Source organism: Haplochromis burtoni, unplaced genomic scaffold (genome assembly GCF_018398535.1).
Source record: "Haplochromis burtoni strain Fernald_Lab_line unplaced genomic scaffold, NCSU_Asbu1 Contig_77, whole genome shotgun sequence".
NCBI lineage: Eukaryota > Metazoa > Chordata > Actinopteri > Cichliformes > Cichlidae > Haplochromis > Haplochromis burtoni.
This window is the reverse complement of record NW_024582438.1, coordinates 1011512-1035482: the sequence shown is the minus strand read 5'-3', so window position 1 is coordinate 1035482 and position 23971 is coordinate 1011512. Positions and strand designations below refer to the sequence as shown.

Here is a 23971-nt window from a genome sequence, read left to right as displayed (position 1 = left end):
GAGTATTTTTAGAGTCTGAAAATGTTACTTTTCTCTTTATTGTGCTACTGCTGAAAACATAAAACATTGCACAACATTATTTCTTATTGTTTATTCAAGAAATGTTTTCAGCTGCTCCCAAATTCACAAGGGACAAAAACACCAAGTAGCTCCAAAAGTTATAACTATAGAGCCACTACTTTTGGTTTTTCAATGTGTCGGTTTAATAATTGTTTACAAGTCGCTGTCCATCTATCCGTTAAATACAATCCTACAGCCAGCATTCACTCACCCAAAGAAACAGCCCAAATAAACCAAACTCCTTCTCTTTCAGAAAATGATTGTGGTGGACATGAGTTAAATTTCTTAACCTTTCAAAGAAAGAAAAACAAAACTATTTGCACTCATTCTGCCACTGGAGATCAATTTATTTCAAAATCATTTACCATCATTAACAAACACAGCGAGTTACTTCTGTACAAAAATACAGCACATGAGCAGCGCTAAATATGGACGGGCTTCGTTTTTTTTCTCTTTTTTTAGTTTTTCTTAGTTTCTCCTGGGACAAAACCAAAACCACGTAGTCTCTGGCTTTATTAAAGGAAGCGTCCCAGTGGAATAGGCAAAAATAATGATTAAAAAAAAACTCGGACAATCTAAGTGCAATAACTTATTGCACTGGCACAATCATACATGGAAATATTTGATTAATATACAAAAAAACGCTTAAAGCCATAAAAAAAAATGTGAACAAGTTTTCAGCCTTTCTTCCATGGCTACTTTTCAAAATAACAAAGAACATAATTTTACATTTCTCGGCAATATTAAGGTAATACTTCATTGGCTTATCTCTTGTGGTCCATTATTTGACAAATAAGCAAAACAAATGTACAAGCAAATTAACAATATTATTTATATTGTTCATATTCACACAATATGACATTACAACCATGGATTTCAATTGCTTTATTTCAGTAGTATCAACACGGACGGAGCTGCAGAGGAGTGGAGCACTGAGGGAGTACCGGCAACGCAAGGTCAACTTGACAAAGTAAGGATTGAGCCACACATTTCTAATCTTAGAGGTCCTTGTCTTTTACTTTGCTGAGGTTTGAGTACCCTCTGCAGGGAATATATAAAGAGAATACAGACATCATCATCTGGTCCTCCTTAAATGGTCTTTCCTTGCACACACAAAGGTAAACGTTAACATTTTTGATGTTCTGAACGGAAAACATGGTTGTACATGCTAGTGCATGTGAGTCCCTCTCTTTGGGACGTCTTCATAAAGAGACCAGAATGACACTAAAAATGAAAAGACAATGTAGAGGCTGAGCAATCAGCATTTGTCCCAAGAAGCAAATAAGTATTTTATCCATCTTTTTCTGTGCAGTCACATCATTTCAGATTATCTGAATCCTGTTGTTTTGCTCTCTTTTGCTTGTGCTTGTTTCCATCGCACTGTACACACAGTGAGACAGAGAGCAGAGGAGTAGTAAATGGACAGTTCTTATGTAGCACATTTGCTTGTATCAGTCCTAGGCTTGTATTAAGCCTAGCTCAAGACTAAAAGAAAACATTGATAAGGATCCCCGCTGAAAAACGTTTTAGTCCAGGACTAGAATTATTCCAAGTCCAGGAAACTAAACCTTGAAGATTAAGACCAGTAAGCAACCACTAAGAGGACAGAGCCATGCAAGGTGTGGGCCTGTCACTGAGATTAAACTGGGTTTGCTGTCTTGCCCAGAGAGGAGAATCAAACTGCTAACCCTCCACGTCATTGTCAAATTATTCTACCACCTCAGCCGCAGCAGAACGGAAAAGGAGAAAGGCAACACAAACTTTCATCACCACGGTGGGCTCATGATCAGCTGACTTAAAGCACATGGCTACCATGCAATAAGTTTCACAATGCAGCCGTCAGCCAATTATCATGACTGGATTTTGGTGTTTTTGGCTGTCATGTAAAATACCTTCCTAACTGTAACTGAAATATGAAATGAGGGAGGTGAGCAGTGGCCAGCGGGCCCTTTTGTTTTGGTTTGAGATGCTGACGCAACATTTAGTAGTTGAATAGACAAGTATCACCATTAAAAGAGGGGTTTTTTTATATTGCTGAAATCTCAGATGTGACTGCAGCAGTGGGTCACAGTAACTCAACCACTATAATCATATACACTTGATCAATGAAGTCATTTGTCAAGCAAAAGCACCAAACAAACTGTTGAATTGATGTTTAACTTTATCTTATGTTACCATAAACTGAATATCTTTGGGTTTTGGGCAGCGAGACATTTTAAGACGTCACACTGGGTTTCTTGCCATCATCCACGCAGGAGAAAAGAAAACCGATATGTAGCCCAGCATGCGTCATAGAGAGATCAGCCAAAAAGCTAATGAAGCCTGTCTCTAGCCTCGGCCTGGAGCCCAGCTCTGGTGACAAGCTTATTCCGGCGGGGTAACACACACACAGATACCCCTACAATCACTGGACATGCTCACCACATTCCTGTAGTCCAGCTCTAATGTCATCACATTGACCAAACATTACCGAATGCTCTTCGGGACGATTAGGCCCACTGATTTGGCCTGCAGTCTCTGGCATGTATAAGATTCTGTTACCAAGCTATGAATCGAACCTTCATCCCTGCTGAACCCGCGTCTAGCGATGAAGCGATCACTTCTGTGTGTGTGCAGTATGTCCTCACCATGTAGACTGTGATGTACTGCAGCTTTCACAGGGCAGAAAGGCTCACTTTGATGCTAATTAACTGTGTCTATTCCTGCTGGTTGCTGATTAGAGCTGGCGTGGTAAGCTGGTGTTGAAGGTTGCTGCTGTGCATTCCTGTGCCAATGGAGACACCATTTCCTGTAACCTGAAGCCTGAGCCTATTAGTTGAACCTGTGGAGGGAACCCTGGGAGGGAAATGACAACTTCATTTGAAATTGCTGCCAATCCAAGCCCTGCCCTCCACCCAGACTCAATTGGCAGGCCATGTCTGCTCTCACTCAGTTAGACTCTGTTCACTTACTCTGCCCTTCTCTGCAGGGAAATAAACTCCCAACAACATACTAGTGAAATGTACAGAAATGAACTGGTTTATGCAGTGGAACAGAATGGTGTGTGGTGGGATGGTCGGTATAAAAGATAGGATAAAGAAGGCAAATCATGTGAATCAAGATCTGGTCTTTAAATGACGATACCGTACTTGGCATTATAGACTATAAGGCTATGAGGACATTAATAAAACCAGGTTTGGGTTTGCTGAATTTTACTGAAAACAGCGTCATGTTAAACGGTTTATTGGGGTGTAAACACCATAGTTGCATGAGACCTGAGAGATCAAGGAATCAAGAATGAATATCTAGGTGATATTCTCATCTAAGTCACACCTCTGCTTGTCTCTCACTTTCAGCATCTGCTGATTATCATAGACACAGTTGTCTTGGTTGCATCGGCAGCTGCGGTGGCCTCTGTTATCTCCACAGTCTCTCCCTGTTCATTTGACCTGTGTTATCATTAGTGCTCGCCTCCTCCCCCCATAGTGCTTGCTGACGGCTGCTCCAGGGCAGGGGCCTTATGGGGGCAGGTTGGGATCGGGCTGGAACATCATGTAGCCCAGGAGATGGCTGCACTGTGTTCCTTGGCCTTCATACGCAGCGCAGCTATGCTGGAGGACTTTCGATCTGGATCAACATTGAGATCATAGCCATTGATTCCCCCACCGATCCCAGCGCCCCCAAACAGACTGCCCATATGAGTCTGTCCCATGTGGCTGCTTCCTGGACTTGGTACGCCCAGGAAGTCAGAGACGCCTCCAGGACCGTGAGGGTGAGGGGGCATGCAGGAGGGCATAGAGTCACAAGGCACGACACAACCGGGCACCGGAGATGCCCCGCTGCTGCTCCCTATCCATGAAGGGTTCTGGATCTGGAGAAGAAAAGGAGGAGATATTTTCATAATAACTGTTGTTTCAAATGAACACATGAAAAATATTAGTCCCGCCATAGTAATCAGAATCAGAATCAGAATACTTTATTCATCCCGAGGGAATAGTCACCTGCACAGAATTATTTTTGATTTGATTTGATTTTTTTGCCACATCAGCTGCTGTTAATAGTAGAAGCCCTCAAATTTAACACTTAGACTGAAGAAACGTTAAGAGAGAGCAAATTTCACACTTCCTAACTGCAATTCTGATATCTGCCATCAGGTGTATCTGTAATGTGCACACCACTGAGGACTGAACATTTACCTGTGCATAGTTCTCAGGTCGCGTGAGCAACGGCAGCTCATAAGCTGTGGAGAAGTGCGTGCGGACCTGTTGCATCTGGCCAAAACGCTCTCTCTTCCTCCACTTGGCTCTGCGGTTCTGGAACCACACCTGCAAAGAAAACAGACTATCAGGAAAATGCCTCTAACCAAATAGAGACCAAACACTATCAAACAGAAATGTGAATATCCTTCTTAAACGAGGCCATTAAAGCTCCTAAAAAGTACACAGAGTGCTTTAGTTGTTCCCACAGAAAACTGGGCCATCTTCTTGCTAAGAAAGACAAAGTAAAAGACCACATAAAATGAGGACAGTGAAGCAAATAAATTCTCCCGCACATGAAAGTCCGAGACCCGATTTTAAGACTTGACGTGTCTTTAAAGTGCCGTCCACACTGAGCTATTGATGTGAAAATGGTGAGTCTCCCCTGGTGCTGCATGTTTCAGCTCCTCCCTTTGATACACAGACGTCTGCCTCCCTTCAGGCTGCCCGCGTCGACAGATCCACATCTGGGCCTGTAGCCGTGCATAAATCACTCTGAGAAAGGTGTGCTCTCTCCCACATGTCAGCACAGTGGGATCCAGTGGGGAATCCTCTGTATAATCCATGGAACAAATGTTGAACTTTTGACCAGGACATATATACTGTATATATGAGCATAGAGTATATGTATGTGTGTATATTCATCTTTAGCTTTACTGAGCATTGTTTGTAGCACATGAAATGACTACTGCTCTTCAGATTTGTAGACTTGCTACTTCTCAGAGGGTTGAGCTTTCGGGAACCTGCTGACAGACCAAGTGCAGGCTGCTTAGTCCACTTCTCCATGACTGCAAAGTAGAAGATGGCTATGAAGGCTGAAGCCTAAAAGAACTCCCCAAGAACATTTCCCCCCTAAAATCTTAGTGTTAATTGATGTGATGCCTAATACACTGTAGAAATTCATGATGTTCTACATACTGGAAGACAAATCTCATCACTTATGCTCTTCCAAAGGTTTCTTCCTTATCTAGGGTTACACGATATTGATGAGTGTGGATAAAAATAAGGAAAAATAGATACTAGATATTGATTACACACATAAAACTACCTGGTAAAATAATTAATGTTTTAATAAATGAAGAATTCATTTGTTCTAATAACAAACAATGAAAATAATATTCAGTTGCAAACTTAGTACTATTCTGTTTTATGTAGCCCAGTTGTGTGTCCTATTGTTTTGGGAACTAAAATGAAAAGAAGATGATTAGCAAATAAAACAGTACTTTGCAAAAGTACTGTTTTATTTGGCATAGGCATGAACACATTTATTCTTCAACACAACCTGAACTCTCTCAGGCAAACTTGCGTGTAGTTTCTTTAAGCGGTCTGTGGGAATAGTTCTTCAGGCTTCTTGAAGGACATTTAAAGGTCTTTTTTGGGTGTTAGCGGTCCTTTGTTCTATTCTCTGTGAAGATTTTGAGGTCTGGGCTCTGGGGAAGCCATTACATAAGCAGTAGTGTTCTACAGTGTATTTTTTTTCTATCCAGGTATACTTTTACTGCATTGTCAGTATGTTTGTGATCATTGTGATGTTGAAGCTGCTGCCAATGAGATGCTTTCCAGACGATATTGCATCAAAATCTCACTGGGTCCTTGACACCATGGGCTGAAATGCAGCTCCAAGCCATGACAGAGCCTCCATTGTATTGTACAGGAGGCTGTAGACGCTCACTGCAGTACCTCTCTCTTCACTTTCTCCGTACATATCGACAACCAGAAATATAAAATCTACCTTCATCACTCCAGAAGAGCTGTTGTCACTGATTTTCAGTCCAGTTCTTGTGTAATGTGGCATACCTCTGCCTTTTCTCCCTGTTTCTCTACCTTCAGAATGACTTCTTGACAGCCACCCCTCCACTCAGGCAATTTCTGATGTGGTTCCAGTAAAACAGTAGATGGACGGATCTCACATGTCCTGTGTCAGGTATTTGCTGGATTTCCCCCCCTATTTTTTAAGGACCTGACCTTTTGATAGACTTGCCACTTCTTCTGCCATGGTGTGTTATCTTTGGCATTTTTTGTAGATTCAATAAAATAAATATGAACAAATGATGCGCTTTTGTAACAGTTGGCTAGTAAAAAAGTGCCTAAGATACAATTTAAAAGTGATTCTTTACTAAGATGCGTTTTACATACAACACTGGTTCCCTTGAGTTCCCTTGAGTCCCCATCCCTTGAGTTAGATGCTTTTTTTTATATTTGAGTGATGCATAAGTCACTGTTAGCTGGGTTAACAAACAAGAAAAAACATTCATCTAAAAATGGTCAGTTAGAAAGATTGGACTGAAAATGAGAGAGAAAAAAGAGCCAATGTCCAAACAAAACCTTAGACCATTTTAAAAACTTCTGAGAAAGTCTGGCGCCTTGGAAGCAAAATATAAGGAAATAAAGGGTAGTCCAAGACTTTTATACAGTACTGTATGTTTCAAAATAGTCAACAGATACAGATTAAACCATACAGATTATCACAGCAACTGCATCTTTCGTTAAACTTTTTTTCTGTAGAATTTTCTCACATCTCCTTGCAATAGAAAAAGCAGAGGGGGTTACTGGGAGTCTCCACATGTTTATCTGTATCTATTTGTTGGTTGTTTGAATCTTATCCTCCCTGGAGAGAAGGGGGAAACTTCTTCAAAGAGAAAAGAGAGGGCAGCCTCGGTTTGACACAGGGGTTAGGACTTGGATTGTTGGGCTGATTCCCAGCCCAATCAGCTTGTGGTTTTCACAGTCCCTGACATGCAATTTCCCTTCAGTCATCCCCTTCAAATCCGCACTCTTGTCTCTGGCCATTTCTCTCAGTCAACAATAAAGTTTGGTGGCAGAATTGAGCACTGTCGTACAAATGCATATTTGCAAAATGCTGATTTTCTTATAGTAAAGAGTTGACTTTAAACATATGAGATAAGACCACCTGTAAGCACCCTAACCTGCAAACTCATCGTCTCATTTTTTTAGATGCATTGACCTCCTAGCAAAGTCAAAGTGAATAACATATCCACATGTCTGTATTTTTGCAAGAAACTGACGTAAAGAAGTCTCGTCTGACTCCGACATTCTTTGGGTCAGCTGGTGAGATTAGAGAACAGCTCACCCTTACTGAGTGGTAAGCTGATATGTGAGGTTGTGACTGAACCCCAATGTCAAGGTGAGGGGTTGGAGCCCTTTGAATTATATCATATGTTTGGAAGTAGGTTTGTGGGTCTATTTTATACTCCTCCTGAGGATTTGGGATCTATTATTGTTTAAGATTTGTCATGCCTTTCCTTTGGTGGCTCTTTGGTTGCACAAGCTCATAATATCACAAGTTTCCAAATATAAGCCCCAACATGAAAACAGCAACATTAAGTTTCATTACAGCCTCAGTTCTACAAAGATATGTTACTAATGTGATTAATGTATTACCAGCTCAAGGACTCAATTTTCCTCCAGATATATGCAATTCTGGCAAAGTTTGAAAGATGGCGTATAAGTTTGTCCATTTACTAACTCGCCACAGGTAAACCACAAGGTCTTTATGATGTCCACGGTACCCTCATTTAGTTTTATAGTAAATGTAACAGTCTATTGATACAACAGTGATTGGTACAAGCCAGGTACATTGTAAACAGTTAATCACAATGTAAACTTACTTATATTCTAAAGCCATTTCAGACTCTTCAAGAATTTTTCAGTGCCCTGCACGAAAAATACATTTTTCTTTCTCAGCAAACCTACGTTTTTAATTTTAATTGTGATTTTGACAAATAGAGATGCCTCATTCAGTTTTCATACTGTGCTGGCACCACATGATATGTAGCTAGACTTCCTGGATTTTTATAATATTTAGATACATGCAGGACAAGAGCATCTGCTGGATCAACCATCAGAGTCGTACTGCCCTTCCCTCCGTCTTTGTAAACTAGCCTTAATTTTCGGTTACCTGTATTATGAAAATAGTCACATTTCATTTAAATATTTATAAAACTCTTTGAAGAAATGTTGTCAGAATAGCAACAGAGCCTGATGAATGACCTTCTTGATTCTGGTCTTAGATTGTTATCAAAAATATTTTAAAAAATCGCATATTTCAAAGCTCTGCTGTCAGTCACCCAGCGCCGTTATTGTACTCCCACTCCTGTGTTGAAGCTCAGGCTCTTCTGTCCCTCGCCACCCCGCCCCCAACTCCGACCCCTCTCTCCATGTCTCTCTCCTCCCTCCGTTTTAAGTCAGTGAGGGGAAGTGGGGATATTGGAAAGTGAGATGGGAGAATGTTCAAACTGGAGCTTGTTTTCATTTCATGTTTAATTTCCTGATGCCTAAGCCCTCGGCTTTCCGCAGCTAACCCCTCTGACCTTTGAGAGGCGTGCAGACAAGAGCAGTGGACCAGGCGTGCACACACATACACACAGAATCACACACATTTGCATACCATGTTATATTCACATTTCAAAGTTGCTCTCCAAAAAATGCAGTATTTTAACCTGGACCCTCTCAAGCACTTACTGGAAGCTTTTTCATAAACAGTTTCTGAGCACATATATTTCCCTTGTCTTGGTTTCTGAGTGTGTAATGTTTCACAGAGAGTTTGCTCTACGTAGCTTTTCCTTTGAACGGCAGTAGGAACAAGAACCCTGCCAAATAGTTTGGCAGAGAGATAATTCGGGAACATTGTGGAGTCAGATGTGTCCCTTGCTGCTCCATCTCTCATAGTCCCTGACTTATAAATTCATGCAGTTCTTGAGAAAGTGAAGGTCACTGCTGTCTTTGTGCAAGCAGTTTTCCAATTAACATAAATTGTCTTAATTGTTTGTCATGATGAACACCAGTGGTTAATAATATATAAAACCCAAAATGATGCTATTTACCAACTACACACACTCACGACTCCTGTTTATTTTATTTTAGCAGACATCTGCAAGGAAGGTGGCTCAGTGGTCTTGGAGCTCAAATAGCTTGGCGGTGATACAGTAATTGCTAAAGACGCTGACAGCGAAATGCAGCTTACAGAGCCATTAAAGAGCTTTATTTATGCTCCAGAGCCAGCAGGCAGAGAGAAAGGAAGAGGGAGAAAGGGAGGGCAGAGTCCACAACTCCAAAAGCAGCTTTGAAGTCCAGCCGTCTCACCTCATCTCTGTCATCTAGGACCACTGCAATTGATAGACTGCCTCAGCAGTCAATCACGTGCAGCCTCCTCCTCCTCAATAAAAAGTAGGCCGTATGGTGAAGTTCAAGTCACGAGGCTCTGAGCTAATTGCTTCTAAAGAAAGTAATGGCACCAGAAGTCACAGATTGTGTTATTGGAAAGCTGCAGCCTGATTTTATGAAGACATTCAACATCAAAACTGAGGATGAAACCGTAGGACCTTGACACTAGCAATTTGGCAGAAAACATCTGTATTCTGGATTTCAATTGCTGTTGTTTTGCAGATGAAAAGGATTCTCGATAGCTTTCCGAGCATCGAGTGCCCCTTGGTATTCAACAATTGGATATCCCTGGACTTTGTCTCAATGTACCTTCAGTTGAAATTGTGGGGTTTAGTCTTGATTGCGTGCATATTTAGGGTTTGATTTTAGAAGTATGGGTCAAACCTCACAGTGACTCAACAGAGTCTGCAGTGTGCCTGTCAGATGAAGACGTTAATTATATTCATCTGGGGCATAGATGGGTCTGTGTGAATGCAACATGAATGTACTTATTTTACTGTACCACCACAAGGACCAGGCCCGGTTCTCTGTCCCTGACTATGTCTCGGACTATGTGTGGAAATTGAAACTGGCATCTCAAAGTGTTTTTTATATCCATGCCAAAATAGCTTTGATGGTGTTCCATGTGTTTTCCCTCGTTGCCTCCAGAGCTGTGCAGTGAAGTAGTTTAAACATGGCGGTGTGGGGAGAAACCCTTGGCCTCTGACCCTTTCCAGAGTCTACACCGTGTAAGTGCTAAGAGCAGCGTATTCCCTAAGTCTCCTCCATCCCACTCTGATCTAAAACTGGCAGGCACAAAGACAGATGGAGAACAATAGGCTTTGCTGTCTAATGCTAGGAACAGTCTTTGTAACCCTCAGCCTTCCCTGTCAGTTCCCCCAATGATTATCAGCGTGCAAACAACTGTACTCATGGAAACTGTCTTAACAAGACAGAAGGACACCATCAGCTGCTTCAGCAAGTGCACGGAAATGACATATGTTTGTATTAAAGTCTCAAAGTTCTCCAGTGGACAGACAGTTGTTAATTTCCCACTCACAATGCAACATTGTCTTTAACACGATCATGCTCATTCCTAAACCATATGTTTTATTACAGTGCCAATAGAATCAAAACACCTAATGTTTGTTTGTTTGTTTTTCCCTGAACCATGACTCTGAGTGTGTGTGTGTGTGTGTGTGTGTGTGTGGGGGGGGGGGTTATGCATGTGACCCAGTCTGTCTGACATCTCTATGCTGGTGTTGTTCTTACATCATCATAATTATGCTTGTCCACAAGTGCAACTGACCAATCACACTGTTGTGATGTTGCTTTGGACTGTCGAGGAAAATGAAAAGAAATGATTTTGTTCATATAAAAGTCTCTTCTGGGACAAGCATTACAACTGTTTTTATTAATTAATGTATACAATATAATAAATATATTATCAAGTTGCTAGTGATAGTTTTGGTCAGTTGCAATCTTGATCCTGGATCAACATTTTTGTGATTGATATAGGAACAACAACAACACGGGGATATGTCATAAAGTAGATTAATTGTGTATTATAGTAATTTGTTTCGATGACATAAATAAAATCTGGTGATATTTTGATTAGATGACAGAGATTCATTTTCTCTTATAAATAAAGGACTTCTTAGCTTATGTCAATGCAGAAAGGTGCTTTTCAAGCGTAACCCTCTGTTTTGACTTCATCCTCACCTGTACACGGGCCTCTGTCAGGTCTGTCCTGAGTGCCAGCTGCTCACGGGCATATACATCAGGGTAGTGTGTCTTCTGGAAAACCTTCTCCAGCTCCTCCAGCTGGTAGCTGGTGAACGTAGTGCGATTGCGCCTCTTCTTGCCTTTGTTGCTCTCGGCCTCGCTTTTTTCCAGTGGGCTAGAAAGGTCCGACCCCGGGCGTTCGCTCTGCCCCTTCACTCCAGTGTCCTTTAGGTTCAGGTAGCTGCTTTCCATCCCAGGAGGGTCGACGCTCTGGGGCAGCTCAGACTCTGTCAGGCTGCTGCTGTCCTTTCCTGTATTTTGGAGATAAGAAAAGTAAAGAAGAGGTCAAAACGTTTATTTTTAACAGTTTGTTCTTTTAAAGGGGTACCACACAAATTTTATACGTTCTTTTTTAGTTCAAAATGCTCTCAAGCACTAAATCGCTCAAGTACTCCTTCTGTGGCTTCCTGTTACTGCTCAAAACTTTAATGTGGAATTTAAAATGTGAAAATACAAGTGTTTAGGTGAAGCATTAAAAGATGAAGGTAATACTTTATAACTATACCCACAACTAAAGGTGTAATTCCCCTGTAAGTAAATGGAATCTCAGTGTATTTTTATTTAAACTACAGTGTCATTATATTTATATATACATACTAAAAGGTAGGTACCTTGCCTTTTAATTACAAGAGAAGGACAATTAAATAATACAAAATTATGAACCATGATGCTCACCATCATTAGGACTTTTAAATAACAATGTAGAAATATAAACATATAAAAAGACGAGATTAAGTAACTCCATAATGCAACCCAAAAAGTGCAACGTTTTAACGATATTTACGTAGTTCTTAAAATTACTCACACACGACTTAAATTTACTGACAGTATAATTATTTCTTTTTTCCTGTAAAAACCTAACTTGTTACCCCCTTTTTTTCTAGAGTACCAACCTTTAAGTATTTGTATGTAAATATAATTACCTTGTAAGTTTAAATGAAATGTGCTGAAATTCCATTTGATTAAATATCAATTACACCCTTGGTCGCTGTTCGTATTATAAGGTGTTAACAACTTAGAAAACATTCTCAAAACTGACTAAAGTGTGGCTTTACTGTGAAATCAATTCATTTGTGTAATAATAAACAGACAGTTATCTTTCTGACCATCTTACAGATGAATAAAAACCGCCATATGTTCTCAGTAATAGTCCCACGTTTACAGTTAGAACATTCATTAGAGCAACGTGTCTTTAAAATGTGGCTGAATGATCACATTCAAGCCACCAAGAGTGTCTGCTCATCGTCACATTACAGCATCCCCGCCAAATGACATTTACTTTAAGCACACATCATCTCTGTGATGTTTTATTTTAAGGTTCAAAGGCCTCGTCTGTGTGCAGCAGGAAAGAAAGTTTGAAAGATATGTCACGACGCATTGGTGTGACCTGCGACACAACCCTCGAGCCCTTCTCCCCTCACATCTCTCAATCACGCCACCTGAAATCCGAGCCACACAAAATCCTGTGCGTCTCGGGCCGTGTGTATGGCGGGCCTTGTGTATGGGGGCAACCACGCTTACCCCACGGCCTTCCCCCTGAGATGTAAACAACATTGTGTTTGTCACCTTCAATTTTCAGTGCATCCATTTTGTTACAGACCTTGCTCTGTTCCTGTCAGCACATGCTGGCTTTTTGTTTCCTTTTAAGAGATGAAGAAAGCTGTCCCTTCTCCTTCAATAAACAAACAGCCGTGTGAATAAATAAGCAGAAGGGCTCTGGTTGCAGGCCAGTGAGAACAGTGTGCTCGGTCAGCCTCTGTTTGCCTTTCCTGCAAATGGGCATGGAGAGTGCCCTGTCCTAACTGTATTGGTCTGAAACCAGCGCATAATGGTCTCCTCCATATAAACAGACTTGTGAGTGTTGTGCAACACCACCATTACTTTAATCCAACAGAATTTTTCTCAGAGTTAGGAAGTGCCAAATGATTGAAAGTTATGGGCTTGTATGCATGCATTTGCTTTTGTCACGTTGCATTTTTCTTCTGAGTAACGTCAGTAATCGCTGTGTGTCATTCTTAGAAAGTTACCTCACTGAAAGAGTTGACACCTTTTGACACACAGTGAGTCACAGAGTCTTGTTTTTTAGTGGTTAACAAGATGACTGAATAGTTTTAGGGTGATGAAGTTAGGCGGTGGTTGTCTGCAACAAGCATGTTTGTTTTCATGGATTAGTACACTTTGGGCTTGTGTGTCCCACAATGAGATGTCAATAGTCATCCCCTCAGAACTGCTGCAGCCCTTCCCTGCTTTCTGGCTCAGACCTACATGGGCTGAAACACTAATGGAACAACACAGCGTTGCCCAACTGGAGTTCATGTCCTCATACAGCAGTGGCCTACCTGTCAGATCTTTTTACAGTCTCCATGCAGGCAGATATTCTGACATCACCAACCCCTGAGCTGGCCTCATATCCTCGAGCTACGTACAGTCATTTTATTCTGCCTCTGGGCAGGAGCATGGCTCTAGTGTTAGTAAAGTAAGACAGGTCAACTCCAGGTTCCTGTCTGGCATTTGCATCTGTGAGAGAAAATCCAGTTATGCCCCTGAGCAAGGGGCACATATCCTGTGAGACTGCAGCTGCACACAGATGAGGAGATGGGAAAAGGGTAGGATGGAGTGTGGGAGGTACTCCAATTTGTCAGTGCAATTAAAAAAATGATTTAACATTTTGTTAAATACACATATTTCTTTTCTTATCCAGACATTGGATCCACTGATCATTGCCAATCCCATAACCGTAACTAAATGTGAGGCTACCGTGAGCAGCCTGCTAAAGGCATAAGGACTGGAAAGATGAGGTAAATTGCTTGCCTGTCACTAAAAAATTCCACCAAGAAGTAACATATATATAACATATAATCATGTAAAAGAGGAAAACTAAGTACACCCCATGATTCAGTAGCTTATAGAACCACCTTCACCTGCAATAACTTTAAATAATTATGTTCTGTATGACTTTACCAAATGTCTCACATCATTGTGAAGGAAGCTTAGCCCACTCTTCTTTATAAGGTTGCTTCATTTTACTGAGGTTTGCTGGCCTTGAGGTTTGTAGCAAGAACTTAAGGTCTCTTTGGTTTCTGGAGCATTTCAATTACGTTGAGGTCGGGCTTATACTGGGCCATTGTAACACCTTTATTCTTTTCTTTTTCACTCATTTTGCTTTAGATCTGCTGCTGTGCTTAGGATCATTGTCTGTTTGCATACCCCAGTTTTGCCCAACTTATAGCTTTTGGACAGATGGTCTCACATTTGACTCTAGAATACTTTTGTATACAAAGGAGTTCACTGGTCGACTCAGTGATCCTAGGTGCCCAGGTCCTGTAGCTGCCAAACAAGCCCAAATCATCAACCCCCCACCACCATGCTTGACAATTGGTATGAGGTGTTTGTGTGGATCTGCTGCATTTTCTTTTCACCAAACGTGGCACTGTGCATTATAGCCAGACATCTCCACTTTGGCCTCCTCTGCTTAAAGGTCACTAAGTTCTCGTGGTTTGTTTAGATACAACTGTGCAAACCTAAGCCGTACTGCCATTTTTTTTCTTTTTCTTTTAGAGAGAAGAGTAACTTTCCAAACAAGCCATACTTGTTCTGTCTTTTTCTAATTGTACTGCCTTGAACTTTAACATCTAACATGCTAAGTGAGGACTGTAGAGTTTGAAATGTCGCTCTTGTCTCTGACCTTGGAGTGGATTTTCTGGGACAGTAATGATAACATTGTGTTAACACACATCTGAATGCTCCAAACCAGCAAAGTGCTAAAACTTCTACTTTTAGAGAGGTGCTCACATTTGCTAATGATCAATTATTCAAATACATTTGATTAGCAGTGCCTGGCTCCTACTTACCCTCTTAAGTCCCATGGAAGCAGTAAGGGTGAACTTAATTTGTCACAGGACTGTGTCTGGTAAAAACTTTGTCATTTTCAGTTCTTTGTGCATAGATCCAAAAAACATGGCCGTTAACAGAAACATTGTAGGGTATGACAATCAAAGAATCCTGAATAGAAATATATAGGGGAATTTGCCAAATATACTACCAAAGAGGGGCTTTGTCCTGCCCTTGCATCCAAAGAGCCATCCTGAGCTACGTGCTTTATATCAGCTGAACCCAGAAACATATAATTCAATCCAGTTTTATTGCACTGATGCACACACACATTTAACTTTCATGACCCTTTCAGTTGTGTGGTGGCATGCTGTGTCTCATATCCCATTTTCAGCACTCTGATGGGATAACCCAGTGACAGTGATTGTGTCAGCACTCAGGACTGGGTTGTAAATTCATCCATAATGTGGTAAAACTTTGCTCAAGCGTGGTGGAGGTATAACATTAAAGGGGAACATTTTTTTGAGGCAAAGTCACTCATCTAAACAGATTTCATCAGATCTGAGTCGTGTGTTTTTATGCCCCTTACACTGTTTAAACTGCGGTTATGAGTCTCTCTCCATTCATTTAGGTTGGGATTTGATGTTGTTATACTGCAGTATATTGCACTGGAAATGCCATAAAGCAGTATTGACTATTTGCAATCATTTGCCTCAAGATTCCTTAACTTTGTTTGTTGTTCTTTCGTTGTTCTTTGGCGATTTTGCAGGAGAAATTGAGACTGTTACGAGTCAGTTTTGATCACCTGGCTGTATTTTGCTCTTCCTGAAATCTATTTATAGATGTATTTTGGGCTTAACTAGTTACTAGTCTACAGTTAGTTAACTGGCTACAGCATACATCCCTATAAGTGTTAATAACTGTCTCATCCATCAGATCCAAGAAGAGACTTAATCAGGGATTTTCCCACGCTGAACTCTCCCTTTAAGTCTCTGAGCTTAACCCAGTCTTTTACCACCATATTTTACACTGGAATCTGCAATAATCAACATCTTTTGTCTGTCTAGTATGCCAAACTCATCCCTTTTCTCTCTGTCACGCTAACCACACAGAATCCTTTCCCACAAGCATCTTTCAGTTTTCCCGCATGCTGAGCTGTCTCTTCTGCACGCTGCTCCGGAGAACACAGCCATCACACACTGCTTTCTTTTGGGAGCCAAGATTCCACTGCGCTGGCTCCGAATTTTTTTGGCATTCACAGGAATGTGTTTTTGACAGTTGTTCTAGTTTGAGCATTCAGCAACATATATGTGAACGCACCATCTGCGCAATGTGCCAGTTTCTCTGTGACAAGCTGCAGACCTCTTCATTTAGCCGAGGTCAGATGTTTACTAGGGTCAGCAATTTAATCACTGCTGAAAACAGAGAGAAAACATCAAAGTGTAATTTAACTGGTTGTAAAGCAACAGGGCACCCTCTCGGTTTTTATGGAACGGGACAGGGAGGGTCAAGTGAAGCCAAATAAAAGAAACACTATAAATTAGTAACCTGGGGAAGGGTTAATGACCAAACACTAAATAGGGAAGGGAATGCTTTTAAACAAAGTGCTCTGAAATGTTCTCTCAAAGCATTCGGAGCTGACAGCAGCACTCCACCAAATAAAGTCAAATATTCCTTCAGGTTTGGTTGTCAACAGGTGACTATTAATTTACAGTTAATGTCGGCTCGCAGACACGCTTCGGCCCGGATTATTTTTTTTCTGCACCGCGCTCTAAGACCTGATGTTGACTGTTGTTTCCTCAGTGGAAGGGAGGCTCCCAGATGTTCCTGAGGAGAGATCGATGCCAGCGGCTCATGCAAGAATGCAGATTCCCTGGGAAACAGAAAAAGTCTTTCTGTTAAACCTCACTGCTGTCATATTACCTTGGGCTGGGTCGCTCACTGTCTCATATCAAAATGCGCAAAAAATAGTTGTGGGGTTAAGGTCGTTTGAGGGGAAACTAGTGGAAGAAGAACACAAGTGTCTTTCTTAAACGTGGAGAATCTTGAGAAAAACATTCACGTGTTTGAACTGTATATAAACTGCATATTAAGCATTAAGATAAATAACATTTGCCACTCTTGGCAAATGTTATTTATTGGCAATGTAATGTGGCAATGCTGCAACATTACAATTAGGTTGGTCATTACAAAATCCCTCTCTTCTGGTAGATCACAGTGGCAAGCAAATTCTTGCCATTCCCATGTCTCTTTTTGATCACACTACAGTCCTGCGCGGCCATATGTTCGCATTGTTCAACAACCCTGCAGAGGTTAGATTAGAGTCAGATTTAACTGATGAAAGTAGTAAAGGTGAAGCCACAGAGCCAGACTCAGCACAACAGGCCCCACAGTGTGTGCCAGCTGGCCCGAGTCAGTCGCTTTATTTTTGGTATGTGTGTTACCTTCGCCTGCAAGAGGGATGACTGAATGTTTAAGCAAAAAAGCAGCAAAACACAGCAGAAAGAGTGAGTGCAGGAACAGATACAAGCAGGAACTTGACATTGAGAAAAACAACACCCCACAGAACAAGATCTCGGGTTGCCAAAGCTATATGGATGTATATTTCTTTTCATGGCAGGCCAGTTGCTGCTCCTTTGCGTCCCGAGTCACACATTTATATGAGCCACTGCTTCCAAGCATTCACTCATTACGTATTCGAATTTATTCTGGTTCGCAGAAGCATGCTGGTACGATCACAGGTGTCACTCTGGCGCTCGCGTTTTTGCTAAAATCAACACAATGTGTTAGTCATCAGCACATGTGTATCCTGTGACATCACTTCCCCAAGCCTTTTAATGCGTACTTAGAATACTGTATTTTGACAGGACGCTTTTAAAGAGCTGCCAGGATTTTTTTGAGCTTGTGTTTTGGTTTTCATATGCTGAGAAAATGTTTTACATATCACAGGATGCTCAATGTCCCACTGAGGAGGAGGAGGGGTTGTTTAAAAGTACAAAGATTGACAATTGTTGTACTTTCGGAGTGTATAATTTGCTTTGGTTATTTTGTGAAGAGGCGAAAAGGATATGAGCCTTTAGCCCGAGTTGTACTAGTATTACCACAATACTAGTGTCTCTCTGATTGCCACCTTTAAGCCTTACTTTCATTTTAGAAATACTGAGTGAGAATACTCTAATGATTGCTTTATGTTCATGAAACAATATGATCTCCTCTCTGAAGCGAGCAGCCCCTATCAAAGGCAAAAAACTGAAATTAATTAAAATTAAACAGTGAGTTCAATAAAGTGCTGTGCACGTAAACAGTCGTTCCCACACATGTGCCGCTTTCCTGGAAACCCTCTCATTTCTCTCGAGTCTCTCAAATCATTACCCAATCTCCATGTCTGTTTCTGACTCCTTGCTTATTTGTACAAGGTATTGTTGAGACAGGGTTATGTAAACCAGTCCCACTTTGTCATCTTGGGGACTCTCTGTAGCTTCGGAGATCTGATGTTTGGGGAGTATGAATAATAACTATAGGATCCAGTAATGCACATCTGCCTTGCATTAATGCGGCCCTCTCCTGCGGCGCTGACCTGCATTCCTCAGCTCTCGATCAGCTCCAGGGATTTTTATTTCATTCATCGCCATGTGAGCAGGTAGTCGGCTCCATCCCTGTCTTCACTGCAGGACAGTCTACCTGATTAACGTAGGCTTAGAATGAACAGTCCCACCGATCGGAGCCACTACTGTGCACGGCTGCATGTTGATTCATGCTTGCTGAGTCAGGGTTGTTTTCTGCTTTTTCTACACACGTGGTTTATGAGACAACGTTGTATTATTAATAAACAAGATTTAAGAGTATATCCACACCACCTGAACCTGGATGTTATTTTTTAATAAAGTAAAATAAAAAAAAAAAGCTTGAAATATTTTGATTAATATTTAAATTGGATTTTAAAATATTTCTTAGATTTCTATAACTTTACAATTTTCTCAGATGAATTGTACTGAGCTGCACTGAAATCATGTGAATGTAAAGGTGTTTCAGGGGTTTTGGATCTCCTAAATCAAAGGTGTAAATTTAAAAGAAGAAATGTGGATATTATGGAGCAGTTATTAAATACATTCCACGATAATATAAAATTCCAGTTCTTTGCACTTTATGTATATTTAAAAAATGGCAGTTTTAATACATATCTAAAAGAGATGGCCTAGCTGGTTGCCTCTCTTTTGGGTGTTTTGATGTATGAAAACCATTTCATGTAAAATCTTCAGAATGACATAGAGATTTGCCATGAACAGCTTTAGAGCCGTAGCTGAAGTTACCACATTCAAAATTCCCTTTGGGGACAAGACAGTTTTGTCATCATGATGGAGATAAAGCATCAGCATTGAGCAATATATCTCCCATTGAGGACCACACATAACAGCACAACCCTGTTGACGCCTGAGGCTTTGGCAAGTCCCCAAAGTATCCTCCCCAGAGCCACGATGCCTTCATCTGGCTGCAACATTTTCAATATTAACATTGCACAGCTCTCCTCAAGGGAGGCAATGTTGCATTTAATGATGGTGTTTAAATGATTCTGTCAATGCACTTGCCAAGTCGATTTAGTTCAGTGCAGGGGTGCTGAAAATGTTGGAGGCAGAAAAGGTGACAGTTCAGACTAAAGTGAAGAGTGACACCATTTTTTTTTTCTCAGAACAAAAAAGAACACTTTGCACTTTGTGGCTGTGTGATGGTGGTTATACAAAAATGTATACTGCCGGTCTCCTCCTCGCAGATCATGCAGAACAGAATTAGACCAAAGCACTTTTATTCATTATGTGTAATGAGCAGTTTTTAGATCTCAAATTTTGGAACTTTTCTGAACTTCAGTGAGAACTGCATTAGATGCATTTAGGATGGATTGCTGCAAAGGACTCGATTCACTTAGTTTTAGCTGTGATCCCAACAGATGTTTCCGTCTATATCACTGTGGTAAACATCTGGAATTGACGCCAACCGGTCTGCCTCAGTGTTCACCAAAATCTGATTTTTGATGTAGAATGTTATAGAGATATGACATAAAAATATTTAAGATTACTGTCTGTTACTTTTTTCACCCTATTGCCCTTTTGACCTTTTGTTACTCGGAATAATTTGAATCGGATTCATCGGCTTAATAAAGTTGCCTGTTTTGATTTTAATAAAAGCAGAACCTTTTCTTTTGCCGACCTTAAGCGTGGCTCCAGAATTGTCGATTGTCGCAAAACTGTAAAGCTTTCATTATAAACGCTATTTAAATGCATTTGGTACGAAGTTGACAACACGGACAATTAAGGGACATAAACTAAGCATTGCTTTTGGCTTATAAACCTCCATCAAATGGATTAATTAATATTAACAAAGACACCTGAAAAAAGAAGAATTTGCCCTTTTGTGTTTACTCTCACAGAATAAGCAGGACTTGCTGGAAAGAAAATTATAGGCCCATTTCCTGCACATCCAAAAATTTCTCCAAAAATTAGGCCTTATGTTTCATAGGCTGTAAGGCTGAGGGTTCCGCGTAACGCAGACAGGTCTCAAAGTGCCCCAAATAATAATACTAACAGCAATATTCCACGAGTTGAGTTTATTTGTCAGCGATCATGATAATTTATTGTTGACGATAATATGCTGCAGTTGTAGTTGAGTGAGAATAGTCACAGCGGTGCTGCGGGCTCGCCAGTCCAGCGATGCAGTGACAGACACAGGAAACAAAATTCTGCGTTAGTGCTTTTATTTTGTAGCGTCAGTGCGCAAAAAACGGACAAAAAGTCGATTTAAAGGCACAAAAATACCAAACTGCCTTTGGTCAAAGCGCCTCATTAAATCAAAATAAAACCCAGAGGTTTGATGCATTAATTATAACTCACCTTGCAGATGTACAAGTAGGCCTACCTAAAATCCTTTAATCTCACTAGACTTGTAAAAAAAAAAAAAAAAAATCAGCCTACTTCTAATATTTACTTTTTCTGCAATTATCCGGATTTAAGGGCTTTAATGTGAAGGTTATGTTCCTGAGTCAGAACCAGTTATGCTCAAAGAAAATGGGTCTGTTTTTCAAAATGTGTTTTCTTTTCATACCTCGGCTTCTCCAGTCAGGCTGATGGGTTCAACAAACGAACTTATGGCACACTAATGCGCACACTTTCTCCTCCTCTCTGCTCTACTTTGACAGCTTATTTTCACACCGTGTGTTAGACAATACTATAAATTGCACTTATTGCTTGCAAATGTCCGGTCCTGCCTCGCATTTCCGTTAAATTTCTGGCCAACACATATATTCCCTGCAGAAATCGCACTTTGTCTTGTGCGCACTCACCATAGCAGGAGATGAGCGTCCCGTTGTGTGTGCTGTCCGGGTGCAGCTTGCTGCCTTCCGGGGGAGTTTTGCAGGTCGGTCGCTGCATGAAGAGCTGGTATTTGTTGAAGGTGCCCTCCTCAGCGCCATCCAGTGACTGGCAGTCCGGCTGGAAAGGACTTCTGGACTTCTCTCCGTAAGCCTGCCCTTTACCCGGAATGAACGTGGGACTGTATTTTGTTTCAGTGGTTGGGAAAGTCCTGAAAGGGTTCGCTTGGTGATCTCTACTTTGCGCAGTAGATGTACTATAATATGAATCCATCGATGTCATATCGCAGTATGAGACGCACGTATCTGCGTTCATACCTAAAAAGATATATTTAAAAAAAAATCCACACGGTTCTTGTTTCCCTCCCCTTCTACAGACAGCAGATATTCTCCCAAATTTCTCTCGCACTGACAGGCTCACACTGCCGCGCTCATGCACACACACTCTCACACTGGCGCATCTGGGACTGGTTAAAAAATGAATCAGATGTTTTCCAGAGACTGCAGACTGAACAAATGCTAAAAGCCCCCTGAAGGTTTGTCGGGGTAAAGAGAAATGCCTTCCTCAAGCTGATGCCGCCTCGGTAGCCTACAGTGGATCAGACACACGCACACGCAGCACTCCGACCTTCAGGCTCGACGCACGTCTGAAGTAGGGCCCACACCGAGCTTCAACCTCCGCTATTATGCAGCCAGTAGAAATGGGAGGTCAAGCTCAGAAGGGGGACAGTTTTTTTTGTAAACACGCGGGAGATACAACACATGACATTAATGCAATTAGGGGATGAATATAACCGCTTTGATTCCCGTTGTTGCATGGCGTAGGACCTTAACCTCCTACTTAGAGAAAAAAATTATATCTTTTTATTAACCTTTAAAGGACTCTTCCCTTCCTTTCCGGGGAAGCCAGATGCTTATTAAATGACATTTGTGGAAACATTTGCGTTCCAAATATGTGGGGGAAAAGAGAGAAAACAGCACAAGTGTAAATGGATCAAGCCGGAAATTCGAGCAGCAACAGCTCCTAAATTCAGTCGTCGTTAGACTTCAGTGTTGCATAAATGTTTTGTTTGTGTTTATGTTGTGGAGGCCCGCACGAAGCGCATTATCAGGGGGGGGGGGCCCGTTACTGCGCACACGTCCATTCACAGTGGAGGAGAATCAGAGCATCATTAAGCAGCTTTGCCATTTGAAAATGAGCACTTGTAAATATCGAATTGGCCTAATTATGAATCGTTAAGCCCATCATGGTCGCTGAAATAGGTTACTTGGCTTCGTGCGCAAAGATCTGGTACAACGAAGCCGCGCCGGCAATTTGCCTTTTCTAGACTATAAAACGCTGGAATGAAGCGGTTAAGGAAACAAGATGGGCCTTTATGTCTGTCGGTAGTCAAATTGGTTAAGCTGGCTCCAATCACGTCCTTAATTTTAGGATATTGTCAAGATTACCTAAGAGTTTGAGAGACAGCGAAAATGAGAAAAATAAATCCCAAATCTTTTACAATCTGGCGCAACCGAGCGTGTCTGATTCGCATTAATATCACATGGTGACATGGTAGTATACATGGCAATAGTCCCTTAATATTTGGCCAAACATTATTATTATTATTATTATTATTATTATTATTATTATTATTATTATTATTATTATTATTATTTGTTTCTGAATTTATTTTTATTAATCTAAATTCTCGAGTCCTCTTCTCTTTCTTTCTTTCAGGTTTAATTAATTTTATAACTTTTATTTGTGGCTCTTGTTTAGCAACATGATGCAGTGTACTCAGCCAGCAGGAGGATTGAATTTCTTAAAACATATAAAATAAAAAGAGACACCAATAAGCGAATTAGCTCTATTTTTAAGCTGTTAGCGGTTTGTTTTTGTTGCTTTTTTTCCCGAAGCAGTAATCTTTTAGTATGCATTATGTTTCTTTCTCTGAGGAGGTCCCTTTGTTCACATTTTAAATGTGTTCACTTGTAAAATAAGAAAAGAGCCAAATGACCGGTTGAGGCCCGGTGCACGTGCAGTTTGTCGGCGATGTCCTGTCCACCGCCGGCATCTCTCCGGCTGTGCAGATATTCCTTAACGAGACTTTTGACTGTTTTGTTAGTAAAAGTCTCCCGCAAAGAGACATTTCAGATATAATGAGTATGACTCTGGCTGCACACCACACCGACCCCAACTTTTCTTTAGTCATTTTCTTTTCTTTTTTATTTTGAGCCTGTGTTGCGGCTGGTAATGTGAGGGGCGATTAAACCTGTTCGGCTTTTATACTTCAGATCCCTGCAGTTTATTTCAGCTGTTTTATGTCTTCGTGTCTCGACGAGAGCACGAAGCACACGAATATAAACAAGCAGCAGAAAGCTTGGCTCCCACAGAATGATCAGTGTTTGTTTACGTTATCAACATTATGATCGTATGTGAGACAGAAGACAAGACAAACCTACCGGTTTTTAATGCAGTTTGTAATTATTCATTTCGCACTGTTTTCTAATGATAAGAGAGATAAATAATTTTTAGATATTTTTTATGCGCTAAAAC

General features: G+C 41.0%; 1 protein-coding gene across 1 annotated transcript; it reads right to left on the bottom strand.

Annotated features, from left to right (window-relative positions):
- Window positions 1–392: 392 nt before the first annotated feature.
- Window positions 393–22960, bottom strand: alx4b (ALX homeobox 4b). Its single transcript, XM_005929113.3, has 4 exons — window positions 21406–22960; window positions 11181–11494; window positions 4236–4364; window positions 393–3910 (listed from the first exon to the last, which is right to left on the bottom strand). The coding sequence occupies exons 1-4, from the start codon at window positions 21746–21748 to the stop codon at window positions 3590–3592; spliced, it is 1107 nt and encodes a 368-aa protein (XP_005929175.3). The 5' UTR covers window positions 21749–22960; the 3' UTR covers window positions 393–3589.
- Between the last annotated feature and the right edge of the window lie 1011 nt (window positions 22961–23971).